We start from the raw sequence: 27,922 nt of genomic DNA on the forward strand, positions 1-27,922 counted from the left end.
AAATTCTTCATCTAAATTTTCCTGCAACCCAAAGAAGGCCTTAAGGTGTTAATGAGATTTAAAAAGTTCTTCATTAGTAGGGTGATGCAGCAACAAAACACCCCCCAAAAAATTCAGTGAGATCAATTGAATTTCAGTTCATGAAACAGAAAATAGACCTGCTGAAGAATGAAGATCAATGAGTGAAGGATTCTGAAGAAAACCCCTGTGTTCATGAGGTGCAGTTTGGTTGAGGGTGGTTGTAAGAACGCATTTGTTAAAAGCTACAAAGCACAAACATCCAATGCAATGGAGAAAAGAAAAAAAAAAAACCACCTCTGTTTTATTAGAATATTTCTTAAAACCTTCAAAACAAGAACACAAGATGCTGTTGGATTAACATATATGATTATAACAATTTTCTTTTCAGACAATGTAAACTTTTCTCAGCTCTGAATCTTCTTCCATGTAAAAAGGGAAAAGAGAAGGATGATATACAGTGTTTTCTCTTGATTCACATAGTATACAAAAAATCAAATACAGGGTTTTCTCTGGATTCACATAAGTGTACAAAAGTACAGTATTCAAAATTGGCACATACAAATTCTGTATATACATTTGTACAAAAGTATAGTATCCAAAATTGGGATATATAAATTCTGTATGTACTAATTTCTTGGATGCCATAGAAGCTCCAAACAAAATAAAGAGAGCAATGCCTTCGCCTCACTTTCTGTTCTCAGTTCAAAAACTTTCAAGGGTACTGGCACTTCCATCTCCAAATGAATAGATAGATTCTAACATAAAAACTTCCAAAACTTGAAATTCACCAGAAAAAATGTTGGTTCACTCAAAATGTAGCTTCCATCCAGAAGTTCACTCAAAATGAAGCTTCTGTCCTCCAGTATTATTCCAAAATTCTCTTGTATTACAAATGGTCAGCCAACTCACCAATAAGACCAATAAATTTGAGCCCGTTAGTAGATCTCGCCTTCCTCTCTGTCATCTTCATAGTAGATCTCGCCTTCCTCTCTGTCATCTTCATAGTAGATCTCGCCTTCCTCTCTGTCGTCTTCATAGTAGATCTCGCCTTCCTCTCTGTCGTCTTCATAGTAGATCTCGCCTTCCTCTCTATCATTTTCATAGCCATCATCCTCTTCTATTTTCATGCATAGCCCAAGTTGTTCCAATGGATTTCTTTCACTAGGTTTAAACAATCCAATATCATTATGGGAAATGGAAGAATTCATCTCGCTGGCCAACGAGCTGTGAGTGGGCATATACTGAACAATACCAAGCATCTCAAGATCCTTGAGAAATTTGTAATCGTCATATAATGAAATAGTGTCTTCCATCTGCAAAGCATGGAACTAGTAACTAAGGGTCCCAACATTTTAACATGTATACAATGCACAACTACACTTACCTTCTGCAGGGCAAGGCGTGCAGCTTCTCTCTCAAATTTCCTTTTTGGCTTCATTTCAATTGTTGCAGACATTGAGATTGTCTTTTGGATCTGAAAGAACGAAACAAGTAACTAAGTGTCAAACAAAAAATCACTCCAAAAGCTTAAGCTGTTGGAGAAGGCGTTATTTAATCTTTTATACTTTAACACTTCCCCTCAAGTGCGTCCCCTCGTTTTTAGGGCTGGCCTACACATGGCACATGTGGCCCCTCTTTTGGGTTTGGCCATTGCATGTGGATTCTTTTGCTATCAAGGAGGTCTGAACACAGGACCATTGCTTTGATGCCATGTGAAACGACCAATTACTCCAAAAGCTTAAGCTGTTGGAGAAGGCGTTATTTAATCTTTTATACTTTAACACTAAGCATCCCAAGATTGTGATAGCATTACAAGAATAGGAAATCCCAAACTATATACACTTACCTCCGTCAGAGCCAGGCTTGTAGCATTCCTATCAAGCACCCTTTTTTGCTTCCTTTCAATTAGGGATTCTGCTTTTAGCAACTTTTGTTCATTCTTGGCCTTGGCCAATTTGGCTTTTTCTAGCAGTTGGGCCATTTCTAACATCCATAATCATAAGAGCACTCAGTATAATACTTCTACCAAAGAAGGATGAAATAGATACAAACTAACATCGAAATATCTTACCTTCCTTTTGCGGTTGTTCAAATTCCCCTAACTTGCAACTTTGTTTTTCCATATCCCACCTTGTATTGTGTTTGGGTGTTGCTTTTTGAGCTTTAATAATGGCATCAACAGAATGGCTATGCAGTGAAGACACATGATTACGAATTCCAAGGGAAAGATGGTGCTTGAAAGCATTTGTACCTAGCAAGAGTTTGTAGCAGGTAAGCAAAGCACATAATTTAAAACTTCTCTTACGAATTAATTTGGTAATCGGAGAAGAATAAAAAATTAAAGGAAAAAGAAAAGTCCTTACCACCATAATAATTATCATTGGTTAGATCAGACCTCAAGGCAGAATAGCATTTACCATCAACTGAGTCATTTGAAAATCCTGCAGAAGTAGATAAAAATGAAACCATTTGACATGCTTAGTGGAGAATTCACCAAATTAATCAACCAACAGGTCCAAACAATTTCTTTTCCCTAAAAAGTGCACCAAACTTACTTTTCTCACAATCCGATTCAAAGCTGCAGCTTGTCTTCTTGTGATTATGTGAAAGCAAACAATATTTGTCCTGCAACAGCAAAAAAATAGAAGAATTTCAGATTGAAATGCACTTTTGGAAAGATAATCTGCAAACCATATATGATCAGTTTAATTAATTAGCACTTCCTAAAGGTCCCCGGCTCCATAAAAACCTGGACTAGTTGGCAAAAATAATAACGACTGAATTTAGAAAGCTACTATCAACAGAAGGTGACAGCAGGAGTAAGTAGTCATATTAAGATGATCTGAAGCAATAGGATGTCTTGTCTAAACCCAATTGGATTCATGACCTTGCTTACTCAATTTCCATGCCACTACTCCAATAATACAGAAGATGTAAAACAGATCAACAGTCTAAAAGCATGTTCAGGGATAAAATAAATAAATTTAGGCTATTGATATTACACTACCATGTTTTAATAATTCCGCAAACTCAACTTGTCATTTCCTTTTAAATTACCTTCTGGGAGCTTTTTGGGCACTGTAATAACCTTTGACAGCTATTTACATAATAAAAGACATGTTGAGTTAGTGCAATGATCAAAACATGCCAACATCAGTAGCCTAAATTTAAGGTTTTTTTGCAAAAGAAATCTTCTACTTTGTTTTATTTGTAAAAAGAGTCTTCCAGTTTGGCAATTTGCAAATAGATTCATCACTTTTGAGGGAATTTTGCAAATCATGTCGTGCCATAAATTTGTGACCAAAAAACCCATGGCATATATTTTTTTACTCGTAAAAAGACCTAAATATCCTTATACGAAAAAAGATGAAAATTACCTTGTAAAATGATTAAAAAAAACTGCGAGGCTCCCATCAAAACACGAGGTGTAAAATGGAGGGCCACGCCCCATCAAAACACGAGGTTCAAAATGGTGAGCCCCACCCCATGCATAATGCATGGTTTGAGTTGAGTTGGTGGGACCCATCCTATCAAAACATATCGTTGAGTGTCATGGGTCTTTTGGTCCTTTTACAAGGTAATTTTCGTCTTTTCACTTACATGGTTATTTTGGTCATTTTACTAGTCAAAAAATCTACATGGGTATTTTGGTCGCAAAATTATAGCAGGACCAGATTTGCAAAATTCACTCAAATGTGATGACTATTTGCAAATTGTCAAATTAGAAGACTTTGCAAATAAAGCAAATTAGAAGACTTCTTTAGCAAAAACACTTAAATTTGAATCAAGTAGGCAGGACATGCTTTCAGATGCCACATCACAATCCTTTGAAAAAAAACATCAAACGGAAAACAACTTACTGGACAAGATCCAAGCAGCCAAAAAAGAGGCCAATATAATTCATAAATCTAGGGAACCCATAGCAATGAAATAGAACATGAATAAGGGATACACAATTCCTTAAACCAGTAATGTCATTAAATTAATATGTTGCATAGGTATGGGGGTTACCAGTGCCAAGATCCAACATAGGTTTGGAGTGCAGGACTCAAAAAAATTTTAAAAAAATGGATTTGGGGATTTGGTTTTACATTTTAATTAATTGTAAAAGAATATAATAAGAGTTATAGCTGGTATATGAGAACTTTGACATGTGATATGAATTTAATGTTTCATTTTTCCAAAAATGATCCCGGTTAGAAATTAAAACAAATGTAAATCTAAATTATCATCATGTAAGATTCATAAATAAACTAGGAATAGAAATCTAAAACTTTCACACTTGAATCCATGAAGGGTCAGAATCGTAGTTCAAAAACTCGAAAATAAGACACGGCTCAAAAGTGGCTTGAGTCATGTGATCACGAACGAGTGGCAGTTGAGAGATTAGAAAAAATAAAGCACATTATCAAACTAAATTACTAATGCTTAGATATTTAACAGATATAACCATGTTTCTTATGTTTTAATACATAAAAGAAGCATAAGGAGGTCGTGGGTTCAATTGCAAGCAATCTTTCATTAATAGCAAGTCAATTCAACTCGGGTTTTAGTATTATGGTCAGAAGACAAATCGTGTCTATTACTAGTACTTCACTCATTTAGAAGAATTCTCACAACATAACCGTAATGGATTCCTAAGCTTGGAAATAGAAAACTTGAAAACCAAGGCTGGCTGGCATTACTTGGAGTTATGGGTCACAAGGATATCACCCACAGGGCTTTTTTAGTATGACACTCACCCTCAGGAAACTCCCAGCTGTCAATATCTATCTTTCTTCAATGATTTACAAATGGCCTACCTTTCAATATAAAGATCTCAATACGCTCTCCAAATCTCATTCCTAGCTTAATATAAAGAGATTACTTAGTTTTATATTTAAAAAGAAAGAAGGCCAACGTTCTGAAAGTTTCCTCCCAACCTGTTAAACTATGATGGGAGTAGAGTGAATCAATGAACTGAAGTTGTGGAAAGCATATAAGTAGATATAGAAAGCACCCGCATGAGAAATGAAAAAGCAATTCATAAAAATGTGGTTTTGTTTTAATATTGTGAGGAAGTTGTTTTAAAATTAAAAGTAAAATTACGTGTAGGACCCTAGTAGAATACCCATAATGGGAGACCAGGAAAGGATTCCAAATGCATAGCTACTAGCTACCAAGCACTGAGCAGGTTGAAACAAAAAGACATTATGTTGTCAACCGGCACAACGGTACCAATAACAAGGATTGGACACTTGAAGCCTTGATATAGGTTGATTGATTAGAAATATCTTTGATGCTGATGTTAATGATGTTTCTAAAAGATTAACCACCCATTACCAAATCAGTGCCTAAAATTATGATGGAACACATGTACAAATGATACAATTTCTTGTGTGGGCAAGCATTTATGTAACAAGAATTCTATTTGCAATAATTAAAGAAAAAGAATACTTATCTCACCTTAGTAACTGTTGTCGCAGAAACTGACTTAGCTCTCTCAGATTCTTCACCAGACGAGCATACGATCTCCAACACTGCAATTGAAAAGCTCATAATTGAGTTTCTTGACGATGAGCATAACATAATAATAGGTTCAGCCAAGTTCTCACTATAAGAGACTAATCCTAGAAAGAAACTTAGCAACAACACTGAGCAGAAGAGGGGAAATCACAAAGTACTAATATGGAAACAATTGACTTAAACAATTCATGATTGCATCAGATTAGGAAATTTTTTATGTAGTATTTCTCATAGATCAATGACATCCAGAGTATCCATGACAAAAAAAAATATTACAATCAACAGCATTTGGGTGATGATTCTGTCATATTACGAAGTGACCACCCAAATCAAGATTAAGAAAAGCCAAGAGAATTAAGAGGACCCACCACTAGATGGCGACTTAGAACCCTGAGAAGAGGCATTTGAACTCCTGAATTTCCCTGAAAAAAAAATTAAAAAGTCATCACCAGTAGTAATGGACAATTCATCATAAAAAAAATGGAAGCATGGATAGCATCGGCCAAGAAACAAAGTTCTTACCCTCTACCCTCCGGGCAGTCCTCAACTTGGCCTGCACTACGACCGAAGTTGCGGGTCTTCCGTTTTCAAACCCGGGAGGACAATCTTCCTTGTTCACCATGGGTTTTATATTTTCAAACCCAGGAGGAATATCCTCATTGTTCACCATTTTGCCCCTGAAACTGCAAATATTATCCACGCCCAATTTGTTTTCTCCTCCCAAATCGTAATCAGAAGGCATTTTCAGCATTGCCCTCTTTAGCTTTAATGGAAACGGGGGGAGGGATCCTTTGTTTCTGATTTGAGTTTTTGTTTTTTTAGACAATGTAGGAAGCTTTTTTGGTTTCAAATCCTTTAGGTCATTGGAAACGGGTTTCTTCTTCTTTAGAGCAGTGTTTTCGTTGGAATTCACTGGATGAGCCTTTCTCTTTTTAGGTTTTTGAAGAGGGATTTTAACACTGAGGTCTGTAATGAGGGATCTCACCTGTTGCAGCTCTGATTTGAGCTGATTGGCCATCTCCAAACGTTGTTGCTTTGACATGGAGGAGACACAGTAGACCCTCAACGGGAATTCAAAGAGGCCCTCATTCTTATCGTTCTCCTCCTTTATTTGGGGATTCTTCTCCACCTTCTTCTTAACCTCGGCAGAAACTCGAGGTACTGAGAATCCAAAGGGCGCCATTACAAAATGCGAGAGAGAGAGAGAGAGAGAGAGAGAGAGAGAGAGATGGGATTCTAGGGTTTTGCAGGAGAATCAGAATTCTAGGGTTTTACAGGGATACTTTTGGTTCTCAATGCCCAAAAGAGTGGGAGCACGAAATAGGAAAGTAGGACAGAGTTTCCTACTCAAATCCAAATACGCGCCTCTGCACAACGGTAATGTAATAACAGTATACCACTGTTTTTTATATTCTCACACCTTTCTTTTGTTGATAAATGATTTGGGCAGATGATAAATTCGCACCCACTTTAGAATAATTCGCGCCCCGTACAACTGAATTGTGGCAAACTTTGAACGCTTTTTGACGCCAAATCACGTTAAGAGGGGTGCGAATTATCCTATAGCGGGTGCGAATTTATCCTCACCCAAGACTTGTACACTTTTAAAAACAAGTAAGCAGCGGGTCACTTTTACAAGAGGGAGCATGTTTGTGAGATCAACTGATCAAGTTAGGTGACATATGATATTAATCCCATCCTCGACAGAGTACAAGAATCAACGGTTTAGATTTTCTTAACTGAACCGTAAACGAGTTTTGTTGGATTAAAGGGCCTGGGTCTTTCAATCAAGGTGTTCTCTATGGGGGCCCATTAAAATAATCAATGGATGCTGTGTAGGAATATTATTGGGGCCCATTAACTTCATCTTATAATCAGGGTTTTAAATTTCGACCGAAATCCTAAATTTTGGATCGGAATTTCATGCAAGAATTTTGGATTTCAGTCAAAACCGAAATCGAAATTGTTTATAGCCAAGTTGATACTTTATTTCGGCCTAAACCGGTCAAAATTTCGTTTCTCCTAAAATTTTGTCCTAAATTTAGGCCACATTTGGATAGCTCATATATTTGTATTTAGAGTTTTGGGTACAAAATACATCAATCATGCCCATGCTCATGTTGTACGAGAGAGGGAGAGGGAGATGTTGGGTATATAATATAACCCATGTATGTTCTAATATAAGCCCAATAAGATAATGGACGGGTGTAGTGAGCCTATTTGGGCTAGAGCCCACTAACCAATTAAAACCCTAGTGTATCTAATATATATAGGGGTTGGAGGCAACAAACTTGGTATTCCAAATTAGATACCTTGGGTGTAATGCTTCAAGCAACCTCTTGCTTGACCTCATTCCTCTAACAATCTTGAAGCATCTTTGTTCAGTCCCTTTGCGAGACCTTCTGCCTATTATCCTTCGATTTCGTATCAATTAAAGTGATAATCCCGTGTTCTTGAGATAATTCAGCATATGGCATGTTTCAGCCTAAGATGTCTCATCTTACCATTAAAGAGTGAGTTCTTCACAACCATTGTTGTACCTTGATTACCACAGAAGACACATAAGGAACTAATCCTTAACTGGGTCAGTGGAATGTCCATAACCATAATCAGAATCTTTATCTCATCTGCTTTCATTTGCAACTGAAGCTAGAGTATAAAGTTCCAATTCGACTTCCACACAATATCAGTAGAGTTGTTGTCCCCGAATTCTGATCCCCATGATGCATCAAAATATTCTTCCACGATAAGTGGATGGCCACCATAGTTATGAGCATACTCTTGAGTACACGAAAGGTATCTCAGCGGCCTCATAAGGGCATTTCTATGCTCATGGCCAGGATTGCTAGTAAAACGACTCAGCATGCCAACTATAAAGGCTATGTCTGGCCTAGTGCAACACAAATCATACATGAGACTACCAATCAGTTTAGAATAATCTAACTGATTCACACTGTCTTTTCCTTAGAGATCAGCTTTTTGGTATAATTAAAATGGTGTCTCAATCGGTTTGTACTCACTACATCCTCAAAAGGAAAGTAGTTTTTCATATAATGGGCTAGGCCAAGGATGATTCCTTGCCTTTCAAAAACTTACTTTCATACCAAGAATGGTGTTAACAACACCCAGGTCTTTTCATGTCGAATTCTATTACGCATCACATAAAGATATTGAAAACAAGAAGCAACATCTACATACAAGCAAATAATCATAACATAATTCAACACAAAACGATAGTAAAGGCATTTATCCGAGTAATTGATCAGAAAACCCAAAGCTCTTTACTACTTTGTCAATTGTCTGATGTTACAATTTAAGTGCTTGATTAAGACCAATACAAGGATTGTTAGAGCTTAACATCCATACGAGCTTTGTAGAATCACATACAAACAAATATCTACTTACAACCCATAGTCTTAGCCTCATTGGCAAATCGACTAGCTACCAAGTTAGATAACCAACAGAGAGCTCATTCCATCATGAATGGCTTCTGCCCATAATATAGAGTCCCTAGATCTCACCACTTCCTAACAGGATGATGGATTATTCTCCATATTGTAGGTCACATAGTCCTCACCATAACCCTTGGGTACTCTATCACATAAGCCATAACTCATAAAGAATGGATGAGCAAATGAGTTTGGCACTCTGATTGATGTGAGATCGAAGGATAATATGGTCGATGCTCTCACAAAAGGGACTAACTGAAGATCGAATATTCAAAATTGCGGGGGAGATGAGGTTAAAGACCATGTAGACATGTCTTAACCTACATCCATGTTATTTTGAATTTTTTGAATCTCCCTCTCTTGGCCAAGATAGGCACTTGATATGTTTCGATGATTACAGTTGTTGTATGTCATTCCACATTTGATGACATGTCCTTTTTGGGAAATGTTGTACATTCCAAACTTGATGATACATCTTAACTCAAATATGGATAAGATGATTGTAACATTCCAAAAAGAAATATGAAATGATTCTTTGCAAAAGAAACTATTTGGTCTTGTTCTTTATTGAAACTTGACAATTAGTAATAGTTCTTTGCAAAAGAAGCTATTTAGGTCTTGTTCTTTATTGAAACTTGACAATGATGCTTATGGTGAGAGTGATACTGATACTTTTTCAGCCATTTTAAAATTGTACTAAGTTCTTCTTCAGGTAGAACTAGATACTTTCGTGAATTATGAAATTGTACTAAGTTCTTCTTTAGGTAGAACTAGATACTTTCATGTTTATAATATTGGTTGGATTCATTTTTATGGGATTCATTTTTATGAAATCCATATTTGATAATTCACAGAGATTGGCGAAAAAGGAGGTGCTTGTCTTGATTTGGACTTTGATGAGGATGACTTACTTGATGAGTAAATCTTCTAAAGTCATAAAGACTATGCTTTCATTTCAGTATGTATCGAGTTCACTTTTTTGTGGAACTTTATTTTGGATCTCGATGAGAATCATACCCCATGAATGAATTTCTCTAAGATCGGTGAGGTTCACTTATATGTGAAACTACCTTTTGGTTGAGTTTAGCTTATTATATATCTAAAACTCTTGGTTTTTCATAAAATGATTCATGTTTTCAGTTGGATTACAGATCTTTTATGATATAGACCATATGGTGATGTGGATGATTCAATATTTTGTTTTGAACATTACATTATCTATCTATTGGATTGTGTTATATGTAGAACATAGGAGGAGATTGTTGAGTATATAATATAACACATGTATGTTCTAATATAAGCCCAATAAGATAATGGACCGGTGTAGTTGGCCTATTTGGGCTAGAGCCCACTAACCTATTAAAACCCTAGTGTATCTAATATATATAGGGGCTGGAGGCAACAAACTTGGTATTCCAAATTAGATACCTTGGGTGTAATGCTTCAAGCAACCTCTTGCTTGACCTAATTCCTCTAACAGGAGAGAGGTAGGGACATCTGGCTGTTGGTGTAGCAAGGTTGTGGAGCAGCGAGGGTGAAAGGTAATTTCCACAATTATTGATTTCCAAATACTGTCTTGCAGAGCATATTTGAAAATTGGATTTTTTTCACATTTGTAGCCAATTTGGAAATCTAAGGATCTGATTAAGTTCCAAATCTCAACTGCAAATGTGAGATATCCAAATGTAAATCTTGCGGGTATCCAAACGTGGCCTTAAGGAATTTCACCCAAAAATCTCAATTTCGTTTTTTTTTTTTTTTTTTCCAAAATTTTGGCAGAAATTACTGTAATTTCAGGTTAAATTTCATATGAGATAAAATATTTTTTTAATGGATTTTGATAGATTTTGACCGAAATTTGAAACCATGCTTGTAAGATTCGTATCTTTGATGGTGACTTGTTAGGCGAGTTTGGACACCTAAAACGGATTTAACTAACTAAACTGAGTTTTGGGAATTAAGCAACGGTCATATCTCCTAGTGTTGGAGAATCAGATACTGCCCTGCTTGGATAGCAGGAAAAATATTTCTCCATGAAATTTTTTTTCTTGAAATCCTTTTAATTTCAATAATTTAGAGGTCGTTCAAGTAGCAATTTATTTTTTCCTTCAACTGTGGTGGTTCAAGTAGCTATTTATTTTTCATGAGTAATCAAACATTAGAAAAGAGGAATTTGGGAAAAGTCTAGAAAATTAATGCGGCAAATGAATGATTCAAATCATCAAACCATGTTGACCCTTCTGCTTTAAAAAAGTAACGTATGGAAATAATATAGCGCCCCCGCCCCAAGAACACGGCTATCTAGTGTATTTATGACTACATTTTTTACACTGGAAGGAGGTGGCTCGGAGAAGAAAATAGGGCCAATATAACATTTCCCAAATATGCACAAGTAAATGCATACGTTGTATGTACAATATTAAAAGGTCCTCTATGTCTTGGATTTTGAGAATCGATTGTGAGTTCAAATCTGATTATTAGAGTCAAAATTAAACGTAAATTTGAATCCAATAATTAGTTTTGGATTTCAATCGGTACTTAAAATCCAAAACAAATAGGGCCTAAGGATGTTGTAAAAATGAGATAAGGGCACAAAGAACCAATAAATGAATGATTTAGATGATTCATGTTGGTGGGCTACATTGTACTTGCCTGTTTTGGTCATTTTCTATGGGTAAGGGCATCTTGGTTATTTTCTATAAAATAAGGACAATTTTTGGGAGGGAAATGATAAGTGCACCCCTTTTCATCATTTGAGACACCCAGCTGCATTGTACGTGGCAATCAGGCACTTCATTCCTTCAAATGGGAAGTACAATAGCCCCTTTGCAGTCATAGATACACTGTAGCTGGGTGTCCCAAGTAATGAAAAGGGGTGCATTTGTCATTTTCCTTTGGAAAAATGATATGGAGACTGTTAGGTGCCTCTATGGGTCCCACTTGGGCTGGAATAAATTATTTTAGATTTTTTAGTTGGTTGGATTTGCTTTGTAGTTGTTTGTGATGTGTATGATGTTAGAAAAATTGATGTGCAAATCTGTAATTTAAGATTGGAGAATACCTTATAACAAATTAATCTCACAACTTGAAGACAGAGATCAATAATACTATTTTCTACAATAATAATTTGTAAAGGAAAAAGAAATCGTTAGATCACTTATCGAGTTGAGGCACGAAGAATCTTCGCTGTCCTTAAGGCAAATCTCGCCCCCACTATGACGAATCAACGGTGCAGATGGGCGTCTCGGCGTATGCCTCCAGGATACAACAACTCTCGCTCCAGGGGTGTGCACTCACGCAGCCCGGATGCCTAAGAACTCGCTTATATTTGCCAAAAGCCTTGAGCAGAAAACCAGAGAGAAAACCAGAGAAGAGAAAGAGCAGAAGAAGAATCCGTCAAGGATATCTTTCTGTTTTCTCTAAAACCGATTTAAATAGAAAGTTAATCGACACGTTAGGGTGAAACGTCACACTCTTTTAGTGCGTGAGAGACGTTTTCCAAACGGTCACTAAACCACGATTAAGGAATCTCAAACGGTAAAAAAAAGAAGAGTTAAAACAAAATTAAATAAATTCTTGACTGTTAAAAGGAAAAATATATAAATAAAAAGAAAAGCCTTAGGTCCACGCGCGCGGCCGGCCGAGCCGCGCTGGGCCGAGCGGCGCGCGTGTGTGGTAAGATCAAAAGCCCACCGGACCCAAGTGGGCGATCCGTGCGCGTAGGATCCCCATGACCTCTTACTTATTCACAAGGTTAAGAGAGTGAAAGTATATATATGGCCACTCTCATCCTCTCACACTTCCCATCTAGGACTAAAGTTTTCTCATGACTTTAGTCTTTTTGGAGGGAAGCCCAAAAGCATACATATAAAGACTAAAAACACCCCATTGTAAGTTTGATTTACAAAAAGACTTTTTTCACATAAAAAGTCAACAATCCCCCACTAATTCAAAATTACAAGAAATAAATAAATCATAAATGTAAATAGATTTGATCAAGGCAAGATGTGTTATGCATCAGTAGAGGTGTCTTTTGGACTTGAACCTTTACTTAGTGTAGATATATCGAGTTTATCAAGTACTTGGTGAACATACGTCTTGAACCAAGCACTTTTAGTAATAAACTGAGACAACATACCACACACACAACACAGAAGGCATAAGCAAGTTCATACGGTGTTGCACTTTTCGGCCATGTGCTATGTCCTGTTTTCATGAGCGCTCTAGAGAAATTAGTCCATTCTCATAGGAAGCGGCCACACTTCCACACTCATATAGGTGTATCTATCAGGAGTGCCCTGTAACTACGCACCCCACTGACAATCAGCTAGTCAGCTAGTCAGCTATAGATAACATTAAGAGTCCTACAACTCATCCTCTTTTTGTTACAGGTTGCACCCACATCATAGGGATAGGCTTAGTGAACTTAATTCACATACAACTTGGTGCAAAACAGATCACTCAAATAACTTGTTTTTCCCATTGAACCTACTTCTTGGGATCTCCAGTCAGATAGGTTGGGTTCCTGTTATAGGTGATCTAAACAGTGGGCTTCAGCCCCATCCCCCTCGATGTGCTCATGACTAAATTTTTATTTAGTCCTTTTGTAAGACAATCTGATATATTATCACTTGATCTTACATAATCAATGGTTATCACTCCATTCTTTAACAACTGTCTTATGGAGTTATGCCTCCGACGAATGTGTCGGGATTTACCATTATATACATTATTACCTGCTCTTTCAATAGCAGCTTGACAATCACAGTGGATTGTAATACCCGGTACTGGCTTATTCCAAAATGCAATATCAGTCAGAAGGTTTCTAAGCCATTCAGCTTCCTCACTTGCTTTCTCTAAAGCAATAAACTCAGACTCCATAGTCGATCTGGCTATACACGTTTGCTTGGTTGATTTCCAAGACACTGCTGTACTTCCTAGAGTGAAAACATATCCACTCCTTGATTTGGTCTCAAATCCAGATACCCAATTTGCATCGCTATACCCTTCTAGTACAACAGGATATTTAGTGAAATGCAAACCATAGTCTATGGTTCCTTTAAGATATTTCAAAACTCTAATTAGAGCTTCCCAGTGATCACTACCAAGATTACTGGTATAGCTACTGAGTCTGGCATAGGCTATGTCTGGCCTAGTGCAGTTCATCAAATACATTAGACTCCCTATAACTCTAGAGTATTCAAGTGGATTTACTCCACTTCCTTTATTCTTACATAATCTTATACTAGAATCATATGAGGTAGCCACAGGTTTACAATTAAATTGATTAAACCTTCTAAGAATTTTTTCTACATAATGAGACTGAGATAGAATTATTTCTTCTGGGTTTCTTTTAATTTTGATACCCAGGATTACATCTGCCTTTCCCAGATCTTTCATATCAAAATTATTTGATAAAAATTTTTTAGTGCCTTTAATTACACTAATGTCTGTTCCGATGATTAACATATCATCTACATACAGACAAACAATAACACCACTATCCCCACTAAATTTGTTGTATACACACTTATCTGATTCATTTATTATGAATCCATTTGATAGCATCACACTATGAAACTTCTCATGCCATTGTTTTGGGGCTTGTTTCAAACCATATAGAGATTTTATAAGTTTACACACCTTTTGCTCTTGGCCTTGGATTACAAAGCCTTCAGGTTGATCCATATAGATCTCCTCATCTAATTCACCATTCAGAAATGCAGTTTTAACATCCATTTAATGGATTTCCAGGTTATAGATTGCAGCTATGGCAATTAATAGGTGTCAAAGAAGTCTATTCCTTCTTTTTGCTTGAACCCTTTAGCTACTAATCTAGCTTTATATTTATCTATAGTCCCATCAGTTTTTAATTTCTTCCTAAAGATCCACTTGCAACCAATAGGTTTGCAACCAGGAGGCTGATCTGCCAAGATTCATGTCCCATTACTCAAAATGGAGTCTATTTCACTCTTGACAGCTTCTTTCCAGAATGAAGAATCTGGAAGGTAGATTGCATCTTTATATGTCTTTGGATCTCCTTCTAGAAGATAGGCAATGAACTCTGGACCAAAGTTTTTCTCTACTCTTGCCCTTTTACTTCTTCTAGGCTCTACTGATTCTTCAGACACTAGATGGTCTTTATCTATAGATTCAAATGGTCTTTTAATTGTGTTCTCACTTAGACTAGTCTTATAAGGGAATAAGGTTTCAAAGAATTCAGCATCTCTGGATTCTATTATGGTGTTAGGCTGCATGTCAACATGATCTGACCTATAAATCAAGAACCTATATGCACTACTGTTTTGTGCATATCCAATGAATGCACAATCAACAGTCTTAGGACCTAACTTAGTACTCTTAGGATCTGGAATCCTAACTTTAGCTAAGCACCCCCACACTTTAAGGTATTTAAAATGAGGTTTTCTATTCTTCCATAACTCGTAAGGAGTTTTGTCAGAATCTTTAAAAGTTATCTTGTTCAGAATATAACAAGCAGAGAGAAGAGCCTCTCCCCATAAATTTTGAGGTAATCCTGAACTTCCTAACATAGAATTTACCATGTTCATTAGAGTTCTGTTTTTACGTTCAGCAAATCCATTTTGCTATGGAGAGTATGGTGCAGTAACTTGATGTATTATGCCTTGGTTTTCACAAAATTCACTAAAAGCATTAGAAGTGTATTCACCACCTCTATCAGATCTTAAAATTTTTATCTTCTTTTCTAACTGATTTTCTACTTCAGTTTTATATGTAATGAATTTATCAAAAGATTCATCTTTATTTCTAATAAGATAAACAGTACAATATCTACAGAAATCATCTATAAATGTAATAAAATATCTTTTACCTCCTCTAGATAAAACATTGTTTAAGTCACATACATCACTGTGAATTAAATTTAATAGTTCTGTTTTTCTTTCTTCTACTTTGTGAAAAGGCTTCTTAGAGTACTTTGATTGCACACATACTTCACATTTCTCTACTACTTGATCACTTTTAGGAATTAAACCTATGGTCATCATTTTCTTTAAAGATGCATAGTTAACATGACCTAGTCTACCATGCCATAAACAAGAAGAATCAGTAATATAAGCAGAAGAAGATGAAGCTTTATTCATAATGTTCTCAGTTACATTCAGTTTGAATAAACCTTCACTAGAGTAACCCTTTCCCACAAATTCACCACTTTTAGTGATTACAAATTTATCAGCCTCAAAAACCAGTTTAAAACATTTCTTGATCAGAAGTGACCCAAACACTAGATTCTTTCTTATATCTGGTACATGAAGGACATCACAGAGCTTCAGAACTTTTCCAGATGTAAGCTTCAACAGCACTATTCCTTTACCCGTCACAACAGATGAGGACGAGTTTTCCATGAAAAGCTGCTCTCCATCCCCTACAAGCTTGTAGGAAGAAAATACACTTCTGTCACTACAGATGTGTCTGGTGGCACCAGTGTCCACCCACCAGTCATTCACATTACTAACCAGGTTCACTTCAGATACTACGGCCGATAGATATTGATCTTCAGCCACATTAGCCTGAGGCGCATTGTTTCCTTGAGGGTTTTTCTTCTTATCATTTTTCCGACAGTTTTTAGCATAGTGACCTGCTTTCCCACATACAAAGCAGTTACCCTTCTTTTTCTTGAAATCCTTATTATTTTTCTTGAAATGACCTTTTCCTGATCCAGATGCAGGTTTATAAGAAGTTTTCTTTCCAGATGAAGATTCAGTGAGATTTGCCTTAGAGTTAAACTCATATGCCTTAGATTTCTGTTTTCTGAAACGATTTTCATCTTCAGTTCTAAGATAAACAAACAAGTCTTGAAGAGAAAAATCATTTCTGTCATGCAATAATGTGTCTTGGAATTTCTCCTATGAGGGTGGTAGTTTTTCAATAATTGCACCAATTTGTATCTGATCTTCTATTTTGATTCCTCTAGCAAGAATGTCAGAAACAATCACCTGGATCTCATTCACTTGATCCATAATGGATTTTCCATCTACCATCTGATATCGAAAATATTTTCCAATTAGATGTTTCTTAGAACCCGCTGCTTCGACTTGGTATTTCTTTTCTAGAGTTTCCCAGAATACTTTTGCAAACTCAATTCTAAAAAATACATCTAACAATTGATTACTGAGACAACTCAGTATATGACCTTTACAGAGATAGTTATCTCTTTTTCTTTTCTCAGTGAGATGAGTTCTAGCAGGTTCTTCCTCATCAGGTAATTAGTCAGGATCATTCAAGATATAGTCTAGGTTTAGAAAAGTCAGAAAGAATCGCAATTTTTCCTGCCATCTACCGAAATCTGATCCGTCAAATTTCTCCGGTCTTTCGGTTTGAGAAGCCATGATGATTAATTTTCAATAATCGAAATCTCAAAAATTACAGATCACAGATCGAAGGTTTGCCTTAAGATTGTTAGAAAATTGATGTGCAAATCTGTAATTCAGGATTCGAGAATACCTTATAACAAATTAATCTCGCAACTTGAAGACAGAGATCAATAATACTATTTTCTGCAATAATAATCTGTAAAGGAAAAAGAAATCGTTAGATCACTTATCGAGTTGAGGCACGAAGAATCTTCGTTGTCCTTAAGGCAAATCTCGCCCCCACTATGACGAATCAACGGTGCAGATGGGCGTCTCGGCGTATGCCTCCAGGATACAACAACTCTCGCTCCAGGGGTGTGCACTCACGCAGCCCGGATGCCTAAGAACTCGCTTACATTTGCCAAAAGCCTTGAGCAGAAAACCAGAGAAGAGAAAGAGCAGAAGAAGAATCCGTCAAGGATATATTTCTGTTTTCTCTAAAACCGATTTAAATAGAAAGTTAATCGACACGTTAGGGTGAAACGTCGCACTCTTTTAGTGCGTGAGAGACGTTTTCCAAACGGTCACTAAACCACGATTAAGGAATCTCAAACGGTAAAAAAAAGAAAAAAGAGTTAAAACAAAATTAAATAAATTCTTGACCGTTAAAAGGAAAAATAAATAAATAAAAAGAAAAGCCTAAGGTCCACGCGCGCTGCCGGCCGAGCCGCGCCGGGCCGGGCGGCACGCGTGTGTGGTAAGATCAAAAGCCCACCGGACCCAAGTGGGCGATCCGTGCGCGTAGGATCCCCATGACCTCTTGCTTATTCACAAGGTTAAGAGAGTGAAAGTATATATATGGCCACTCTCATCCTCTCACACTTCCCATCTAGGACTAAAGTTTTCTCAGGACTTTAGTCTTTTTGGAGGGAAGCCCAAAAGCATACATATAAAGACTAAAAACACCCCATTGTAAGTTTGAATTACAAAAAGACTTTTTTCACATAAAAAGTCAACAAAGGAGTCTTAAAGCAAAGGATTATCTAGATTATGTATTTTCTTCAAATACCTTGTACTTAGCCTTTCTTGAGGAATGAAGAAATTTATCCCCAAACTGTGTTTTGCACAGTAAAGGAGGAACGACCCTTCCCTCGAAGTGGGTCAAGAGGCTGATTTTCCCTCTAAGAAGATCAAATCATTTGCGAACCGATTCGGATTCGTAACAAGTGGTATCAGAGCCGTCGATCTTGAGTCATGGCAACGCCTTCGGAGTTTTGGGAATCCATATGTGGAGATCTTGAGAAGATCAGAGCACTCGTTTTGGAAATGATGGAAGGACATCGACGGTTTGTGGAATGCAGCTAGGTTCTTGTCACACTATCAAACGTCATCGAAAAGATCTTCACCCCCAGCCATCCGTGCGTCAACGTTCCAATCATTCCAAAAAGGCCAAAAAGACACAACGAAGGAGCTTTGATGAACAATACGGTAAGAACCGTTTGAAGATGGAGCTGTTGCGACCATTGGCGATGACATGCAAAATGATGACATATCGCAAGACAGAGAAGAAGTAAAGGAGGAAGACAGAAAAAGACTTTCAGAAAATGTGCAAGATCTGATTTTTCACCCATTGATCCGCGATTATTCTCCAACCTTGGGGACAAGGTTGATTCCAAGAGGGGAGGAATGTTACGTGCCTCTATGGGTCCCACTTGGGCTGGAATAAATTAGTTTAGATTTTTAAATTGGTTGGATTTGCTTTGTAGTTGTTTGTGATGTGTAGGAGTCGATTGTCTAGATTATGTATTTTCTACAAATAACTTGTATGTAGCCTTTTCTTGAGGAATGAAGAGTTTTATCCCCAAATTGTGTTTTTGCACAGAAAAGGAGGAACGACCCTTCCCTCGAAGTGGGTCAAGAGGCTGATCTTCCCTCTAAGAAGATCAAATCAGTTGCGAACTGATTCAGGTTCGTAACAGAGACCTAGAGTACAACCTGAAATGTGACCTGGAATGAGAATATGCCATGTGTTAAAGAAAGATCAAATGGAATGAGAATATACCATGTTTTCTACAAATAACTTGTACGTTTTGTTTTGTTTTGTTTTATATTTTCCTAAACTTAAGGGATTGCTCATGTCACTAGTGATGTTCTGGCGTGAAACAATTTGTTTGGACCCCTTTTAGGTCCTACTCTTGGTTTCCCTAGCATTATTCTTTCCCTTTTTGTTATTTTTTATGTGATAAGGATATTTTGGCCATTTTTCATGATATAAGGCTATTTTGGTCATTTTTTATTACATAAGGGCATTTCATTTCAATGACATAAGGCTATTTTAGGATTTTTGACTTTTTAACATTTTTTGGAGGGCGATGATATATTCACACCCCCTGTAGGATGATTCGCACCCCTTTTGACGTAAATTGGGGTAGACTTTAACGCTTTTCAACGTCAATTCACATTAAAAGGGGGTGCGAATTATGCTATAGGGGGTGCGAATTTATCATTTCCCTTTTTCTACTTCTTTATAAGGTTATTGTTGTGATTTTTCCGGAAATAAATGCATTTTCTTTTTTTTTTCTATGAGATAAGGGTATTTTGGTTATTTACAATGACCTTTAATTGATCATGATATCCCCAAAACTTATCATTTCCCACTAAATTGTAGAAACAAAAAAAAATTCGGAAAAATTCTTCCTCTAAATTTTTCTGCAATCCAAACAAGGCCTTAAGGTGTGCATGGGATCTAAAAAGTTGTTCATTAGTAGTGTGATGCAGCAACAAAACACCCCCAAAACAAAACAAAAAATTCGGAAAAATTCTTCCTCTAAATTTTCCTGCAATCCAAACAAGGCCTTAAGGTGTGCATGGGATCTAAAAAGTTGTTCATTAGTAGTGTGATGCAGCAACAAAACACCCCCAAAAAAAAATTCAGTGAGATCAATTGAATTTCAGTTCATGAAACAGAAAATAGACCTGCTGAAGAATGAAGATCAATGAGTGTAATATTCTAAGAAATACCCATGTGTTCATGAGGTGCAGTTTGGTTGGGGGTGGCTGTATGAAAGCATTTGTTAAAAGCTACAAAGCACAAACATCCAATGCAATGGAGGAAAAAAAAACCACCTCTGTTTTATCACAATGTTTCTTTAAACCTTCAAAACATGAACACAAGATGTTGTAGGATTAACATAAATGATTATAACAATTTTCTTTTCAGACAATGTAAACTTTTCTCAGCTCTTAATCTTCTTCCATGTAAAAGGGGAAAAGAGAAGGATGATATACAGTGTTTTCTCTTGATTCACATAGTATACAATAAATCAAATACAGGGTTTTCTCTGGATTCACATAAGTGTACAAAAGTATAGTATTCAAAATTGGTACATACAAATTCTGTTTATACATCTGTACAAAAGTATAGTATCCAAAATTGCGATGTATAAATTCTGTGTGTAGTTATTTCTTGGATGCCATAGAAGTTCCAAAGAAAATAAAGAGAGCAATGCCTTCGCCTCAATCACTTTCTGTTCTCAGTCCAAAAAATTTCAAGGTAAAAATATGCAGACAGTAGATCAGACTTTTTCCATCGACCAAACTCCATTCAATGCAAGCAAAAAGGAAAGCAGTTACTGGCACTTCCAACTCCAACTGAATATATGGATTCTAACATCAAAACTTCCAAAACTTGAAATTCACCAGAAAAAATGTTGGTTCACTCAAAATGTAGCTTCGATGCAGAAGTTCACTCAAAATGAAGCTTCTGTCCAACAGAATTATGCCAAAATTCTCTTTTATTACAAATAGTCAGCCCAACTCACCAATAAGTCCAATAAATTTGAGCCCATTAGTAGATCTCACCTTCCTCTCTGTCATCATCATAATAGATCTCACCTTCCTCTCTTTCGTCTTCATAGCAATCGTTGTCTTCTATTTTCATGTATAGCCCAAGTTGTTCCAATGGATTTCTTTCGCTAGGTTTAAACAATCCAAGATCATTATGGGAAATGAAACAATTCATCTCGCTGGCCAACGAGCTGGGAGTGGGAGTATACTGAACAATACCAAGCATCTCAAGATCCTTGAGAAATTGGTCGTCGTCATATAATGAAACGGTGTCTTCCATCTGCAAATCATTCAACTAGTAACTAAGGGTCCCAATATTTTAACATGTATAGGCAATGCACAACTACACTTACCTTCTGCAGGGCAAGGCGTGCAGCTTCTCTCTCAAATTCCCTTTTTGGCTTCATTTCAATTGTTGAAGACATTGAGATTGTCTTCTGGATCTGAAAGAACACAACAAGTAACTAAGTGTCAAACGACAAATTACTACAAAAGCTTAAGCTGTTGGAGAAGGTGTTATTTAATCTTTTATACTTTTAACACTCCCCCTCACATGTGGCCCCTCTTTTTTAGGGCTGGCCTACATGTGGCACATGCGGCCCCTCTTTTGGGTTTGTCCATTGCATGTGGATTTTTTGGCCAACAAGGAGGTTTGAACTCAGGACCTTTGCTCTGATGCCATGTCAAACGACCAATTACTCCAAAAGCTCAAAGCTGTTGGAGAAGGCGCTGTTTAATACTTTAATCATTTATACTTTAACACTAAGCACCCCAAGATTGTGATAACATTACATGAATAGGAAATCCCAAACTATATACACTTACCTCTGTCAGAGCCAGGCTTGTAGCATTCCTATCAAGCTTCCTTTCAATTAGGGATTCTGCATTTAGCAACTTCTGTTCATTCTTGGCCTCGGCCAATTTGGCTTTTTCTAGCAGTTGGGCCATTTCTAACATCCATAACCATAAGAGCACACAGTATAATACTTCTACCAAAGAAGGATGAAATAGATACAAACTAACATCGAAAATATCTTACCCTCCCTTTGCGGTTGTTCAAATTCCCCTAGCTTGCAACTTTGTTTTTCCATATCCCACCTTATATTGTGTTTGGGTGTTGCTTTTTTAGCTTTAATAATGGCATCAACAGAATGGCTATGCGGTGAAGACACATGATTATGAATTCTCGGGGAAAGACGGTGCATGAAAGCATCTGTACCTAGCAATAGTTTGTAGCAGGTAAGCAAAGCACATAATCTAAAACTTCTCTTACAAATTAATTTGGCAATTTGTCAATCGGAGAAGAATAAAAAAATTAAAGGAAAAAGAAAAGTCCTTACCACCATAATAATTATCATTGGTTAGATCAGACCTCAAGGCAGACCTGAAGGCAGAATGGCATTTACTGTCAACTAAGTCATTTGAAAATCCTGCAGAAGTAAATAAAAATGAAACCATTTGACATGCTTACTGGAGAATTCACCAAACTAACAACCAACAAGTCCAAACAATTTTCCTTTCCCTAAAAAGTGCACCGAACTTACATTTCTTTCAATCTGATTCAAAGCTGCAGCTTGTCTTCTTGTGACTAAGTGAGCAATAGCAAAAAAATAGATAATTTCAGATTGAAAAGCACTTTTGGAAAGATAATCTGCAAATCATATACGTTCAGTTTAATTAATTAGCACTTCCTAAAGGTCCCGGCTCCATAAAAACCCGGACTATTTGGCAAAACTAATAACGACTGAATTTAGAAAGCTACTATCAACGGAAGGTGACAGTTTGAGTAAGAAAAATAAGTAGTCATATTACGATTATCTGAAGTAATAGGATGTCCCCATTTGGATTCATGACCTTGCTTATTCAAATTCCATGCTGCTACTCCAATAATACAGAAGATGTAAAACAGATCAACAGCCTCTAAGCATGTTATAGGGGATAAAATAAATGAATTTAGGGTCATGATATTGACACTGCCACGTTTTACTAATTCCACAAACTCAACTTGTCTTTCCTTTTTAATTACCTTCTGGGAGCATTTTGGGCACTGTAATAACCCTTGACAGCTATTAACACAATAAAAGAAAAGTTGAGTTAGTGCAATGATCAAAACATGGTAGTGCCAAAATCAGTAGCCTAAATTTAAGGGTTTTTTTTGCAAAAGAAATCTTCTACTTTGCTTTATTTGAAAAAGAGTCTTCCAGTTTGGCAATTTGCAAATCAAGTCATCACTTTTCAGGGAATTTTGCAAATCAGATCGTGCCATAAATTTGTGACCAAAATACCCATGGAAGATTGTTTAACTCGTAAAAAGACCAAAATATCCATATATGTGAAAAGATGAAAATTACCTTGTAAAAAGATTAAAAAAAAAAAAAAAAAAAAAAAAACTGTGAGGCTCCCATCGAAATACGGGTAATAAATTGGTGGGCCCCGTCCCATCAAAACATGAGGTGCAAAAGGGTGAGCCCCACCCTATGCATGGTTTGAGTTGAGTTGAGGGGACCCACCCTACCAAAACATATCGTAGAGTGTCATGGGTATTTTGGTCTTTTTACAAGGTAATTTGCGTCTCTTCACGTACATGGATATTTTGGCCGATTCACAAATCAAGAAAACCTACATGGGTGTTTCGGTCACAAAATTATAGCATGACCAGATTTGCAAAATTCACTCAAATGTGATGACTATTTGCAAATTTTCAAAAAAAAAAAGAAGGAAACTTTTTTCAAATAAAGCAAATTAGAAGACTTCTTTTGCAAAAACACTTAAATTTGAATCTAGTAGGCAGGACACGCTTTCACATGCCACATCACAATCTTTTGAAAAAAAAATCAAACGGAAAACAATTTATTGGACGAGATCTGAGCAGCCAAAAACGCAGCAAATATTATTATTCATAAATCTAGGGAACCCATAGTAATGAAATAGAATCATGAATAAGGGATACACAATTCCTTGCATCAGTAATGTCTTTAAATAAGGTTACCAGTGCCAAGATCCGACATAGGTTTGGATTGCAGGACTCAGGAAAAAATTATAAAAAAAATGGATTTGGGGATTTGGTTTTACATTTTAATTAATTGTAAAAGAATATAATAAGAGTTATAGCTGGTATATGAGGAGAACTTTGACATGTAATATAAATTTAATGTTTCATTTTACCAAAACTGATCCCGGTTAGAAATTAAAACAAATGGTAAATCTAAATTATCATCATGTAAGATTCATAAATAAACTAGGAATAGAAATCTAAAACTTTCGCACTTGAATACATGATTCTGTGGAAGTTGAGACACGACTCAAAAGTTCAAAAACTCGAAAATAAGACACGACTCAAAAGTGGGCTGAGTCAAGTGATCTTGAACTAGTGGGGGTTGAGAGATTAGAAAATATCAAGCACATTATCAAACTAAATTACTAATGCTTAGAGATTTAACAGATATAACCATGTTTCTTATGTTTAAATACATAAAAGAAACATAGGGAGGTCGTGGGCTCAATGGCAAGCAATCTTTCATTAATAGCATGTCAAGTCAATTCGGGTTTTAGTATTATGGTCAGAAGACAGATCTTGTCTATCACTAGCACTTCACTTGTTTAGAAGAATTCTCGCGACATAACCGTAATGGAATCCTAAGCTTGCAAATAGAAAAGTTGAAAACCAAGGCTGGCTGGCATTACTTGGAGTTTTGCGTCACAAGGATATCACCCTCAGGGTTTTTTTTAGGATGAACTCACCCTCAGGAAACTCCCATCTGTCAATGATCTATCTTTCTTCAATGATCTATCAATGACCTACCTTTCTATACAAAGATCTCACTAAGCTCTCCACATCTCATTCCTATCTTCATATAAAAAAAAAATTACTTAGTTTTACATTTAAAAAGAAAGAAGGCCTGCGTTATGAAAGTTTCCTCCCAACCCGTTAAATTATGATAAGAGTAGAGTGAATCAATGAACCGAAGTTGTGGAAAGTATATAAGTATATAGAAAGCACCTCAATGCGTAATCAACAGGCAATTAATAAAAATGTAACATTGTTTTAACATTTGTAGGAAGTTGTTTTAAAATTAAAATTAAAATTAAAATTACATGTATGACCCTAGTAGAATAGCCATAATGGGAGACCAGTAAAGGATTCCAAATGCATAGCTACTAGCTACCAAGCGCTGACTGGGTTGAATCCAAAATACATTATGTTGTCACCCGGCCCAACGGTACCAATAAAAAGGATTTGACACTTGAAGCCTTGATACAGGTTGCTTGATTAGAAATATCTTTGATGCTGATGTTAATGATGTTTCTAAAAGATTAACAACCCAATACCAAATCAGTGCCTACAATTATGATGGAACACATGTACAAATAAATGATACAATTTCTTGTGTGAGCAAGCATTTATGTAACAAGAGTTCTATTTTGCAACAATTAAAGAAAAAGAATGCTTAATCTCACCTTAGTAACTGTTGTAGCAGAAAATGAGTTAGCTCTATCGGATTCTTCACCAGACGAGCATACGATCTCCAACACTGCAATTGAAAAGCTCATAATTGAGTTTCTTGTCAATGAGCATAACATAATAATAGGTTCAGCCAACTTCTCCCTATAAGAGACTAATCCTAGAAAGAAATTGAGCAACAACACTAAGCAGAAGAGGGGAAAAGTAGAAATCACAAAGTACTATTATGGAAACAATTGACTTAAAAAATTCATGATTGCATCTGATTAGGAAATTTTTATATAGTATTTCTCATAGATCAATGACATCCAGAGTATCCATGACAAACAAAAATAGTATAATCAATAGCATTTGGGTGATGATTCTGTCTAAGAACGAAGTGACCACCCAAATCAAGATTAAGAAAAGCCAAGAGAATTAAGAGGACCCACCACTAGATGGTGAATTAGAACCCTGAGAAGAGGCATTTGAACTCCTGAATTTCCCTGAAAAAAAAATTAAAAGTCACCACCAGTAGTTCACAAACAATGGACAATTCATCATAAAAAAAATGGAAGCATGGATAGCATCGGCCACGGCCAAGAAACGAAGTTCTTACCCTCTACCCTCCGGGCAGTCCTCAACTTGGTCTGCACTACGACCGAAGTTGCGGGTCTTACGTTTTCAAACCCAGGAGGACAATCATCCTTGTTCACCATGGGTTTTATATTTTCAAACCCAGGAGGAATATCCTCCTTGTTCACCATTTTGCCCCTGAAACTGCAAATATTAGAAGGCATTTTCGGCATTGCCCTCTTGGGCTTTAATGGAAACGGGGGGAGGGATCCTTTGTTTCTGATTTGGGTTTCTGTTATTTTAGACAATGTAGGAAGCTTTTTTTGTTTGAAATCCTTTGTGTCATTGGAATTGGGTTTCTTCTTCTTTAGAGCAGTGCTTTCGTTGGAATTCGCCTTTCTCTTTTTGGGTTTTTGAAGAACATTGAGGTCCGTAATGAGGGATCTCACCTGTTGTAGCTCTGATTTTAGCTGATTGGCCATCTCCAGACGTTGTTGCTTTGACATGGAGGAGACACGGTAGACCCTCAACGGGAATGAAAAGAGGCCCTCATTCTTATCGTTCTTCTCCCTTATTTGGGATTTTTTCTCCATCTTCTTCTTAACCTCGGCAGAAACTCGAGGTACTGACAATCCAAAGGGCGCCATTACAAAATGCGAGAGAGAGAGAGAGAGATGGGATGGGATTCTAGGGTTTTGCAGGAGAGTCAGAATTCTAGGGTTTTGCAGGAGAATCCGAATTCTAGGGTTTTACAGGGATATTTCTGTTTCTCAATACCCACAACAGTGAGAGCACGAAATAGGAAAGTATAAGGGAGAGTTTCCTATTCTGAAATCCTGAAAACGCGCCCCTGGACAACGGTAATGTAATAACCGTATGCCTCTGTTTTTTATATTCGCACACCTTTCTTTTGTTGATAAATGATTTGGGATGATGATAAATTCGCACCCACTTTAAGATAATTCGCACCCCGTACAAGTGAATTGTCGCAGACTTTTGACGCTTTTTGACGTCAAATCACATTATGAGTGGTGCAAATTATCCTACAGCGGGAGCGAATTTATCATCACGCACGACTTGTACACTTTTAAAAACGACTAAGCAACAAAACGACTAAGCAACTGGTCACTTTTACCAGAGGGAGTATGTTGATCTTACAGCTCATCATTAGGTGACGCTAGTTCCAGACCCGTATGTTGCACGGGGCGGCCAAAACAAAAAATGATTCATAAAAATACGTGGGAAGCATATTGAAAAGTTGATGAAGCAACTCATACCAACATCAATAAAGAAAAACAAAAGAGCTCACCTTTGCTTATGAATAAACCACCATTCAAAATCTTAGTTTTTAACTTTTTTGAAACAACCGAGAAATTGAGAGGCATGGGGCTACCAACTTCAATTTTTATGTATAAAACATGTGAAAAATTAAATGAAAAATTATTAGAAAAGAAAAATTAATGAAAAATGATTCTCAATGCCTAGGAAGTTTAGGAAAAAAGGCATCATCAGAAAGTCATATGTCCCAAGTGCAAAAGAAATGATAAAAAAGAAGAAGATGATTGGCCATTACAGTTCCTAGAAAAAAATAGATTAGCCATTACAGTTCCTGGAAAGTCATCAAACCCAATGAAAAAGAACACATTATTAATAGGGCGATGGTATTTTCACCCCCTGCAGTACGCATTCGTCCCCCTTTTAACGTGATTTGATGTTAAAAAGCATTAAAGTCGCCCGCTGTTCACGTTATAAGG

General features: G+C 36.7%; 2 protein-coding genes and 1 pseudogene across 3 annotated transcripts; all 3 read right to left on the reverse strand.

Moving 5' to 3' along the window:
- Positions 1–355: 355 nt before the first annotated feature.
- On the reverse strand, positions 356–6,886 carry LOC143862069 (uncharacterized). Its single transcript, XM_077373064.1, has 9 exons — positions 6,049–6,886; positions 5,895–5,948; positions 5,467–5,540; positions 2,577–2,646; positions 2,385–2,462; positions 2,093–2,272; positions 1,868–2,004; positions 1,406–1,495; positions 356–1,334 (listed from the first exon to the last, which is right to left on the reverse strand). Exons 1-9 carry the CDS (start codon positions 6,707–6,709, stop codon positions 957–959), a joined length of 1,722 nt encoding a protein of 573 aa, XP_077229179.1. The 5' UTR covers positions 6,710–6,886; the 3' UTR covers positions 356–956.
- A 1,797-nt stretch (positions 6,887–8,683) lies between these two features.
- LOC143861395 (secreted RxLR effector protein 161 pseudogene) lies at positions 8,684–14,150 on the reverse strand (annotated as a pseudogene).
- A 6,362-nt stretch (positions 14,151–20,512) lies between these two features.
- LOC143862272 (uncharacterized) lies at positions 20,513–27,043 on the reverse strand. Of its 2 annotated transcripts, XM_077373281.1 has the most exons (9): positions 26,618–27,043; positions 26,045–26,098; positions 25,610–25,683; positions 22,492–22,535; positions 22,191–22,370; positions 21,977–22,101; positions 21,505–21,594; positions 21,167–21,431; positions 20,513–21,068 (listed from the first exon to the last, which is right to left on the reverse strand). In XM_077373281.1, exons 1-9 carry the CDS (start codon positions 26,813–26,815, stop codon positions 21,055–21,057), a joined length of 1,044 nt encoding a protein of 347 aa, XP_077229396.1. In that variant the 5' UTR covers positions 26,816–27,043; the 3' UTR covers positions 20,513–21,054. The 2 variants fall into 2 exon arrangements, with proteins under 2 accessions (XP_077229396.1, XP_077229397.1); XM_077373282.1 differs by having other exon boundaries at positions 20,517–21,431; positions 22,191–22,364; positions 26,618–27,041.
- Between the last annotated feature and the right edge of the window lie 879 nt (positions 27,044–27,922).

The sequence above is a fragment of the Tasmannia lanceolata genome, unplaced genomic scaffold, assembly GCF_043159265.1.
Source record: "Tasmannia lanceolata isolate RefF3 unplaced genomic scaffold, GAP_Taslan_0.1 ptg000037l, whole genome shotgun sequence".
Taxonomy (NCBI): Eukaryota; Viridiplantae; Streptophyta; class Magnoliopsida; order Canellales; family Winteraceae; genus Tasmannia; species Tasmannia lanceolata.

Bases quoted from the DNA above. Each gene is read 5' to 3' on its own strand.
- LOC143862069 (XM_077373064.1), bottom strand. From the start codon at position 6,709: ATGGCGCCCTTTGGATTCTCAGTACCTCGAGTTTCTGCCGAGGTTAAG. The intron at 2,647-5,466 runs GTGAGATAAGTA...TTGCTGTTGCAG, and splicing joins CTGCGACAACAGTTACTAAG to GACAAATATTGTTTGCTTTC. The intron at 2,005-2,092 runs GTAAGATATTTC...TATGGATGTTAG, and splicing joins TGAACAACCGCAAAAGGAAG to AAATGGCCCAACTGCTAGAA.
- LOC143862272 (XM_077373281.1), bottom strand. From the start codon at position 26,815: ATGGCGCCCTTTGGATTGTCAGTACCTCGAGTTTCTGCCGAGGTTAAG. The intron at 22,536-25,609 runs GTGAGATTAAGC...TTCTGCCTTCAG, and splicing joins CTGCTACAACAGTTACTAAG to GTCTGCCTTGAGGTCTGATC. The intron at 21,432-21,504 runs GTAAGTGTAGTT...AATGATTTGCAG, and splicing joins CACGCCTTGCCCTGCAGAAG to ATGGAAGACACCGTTTCATT.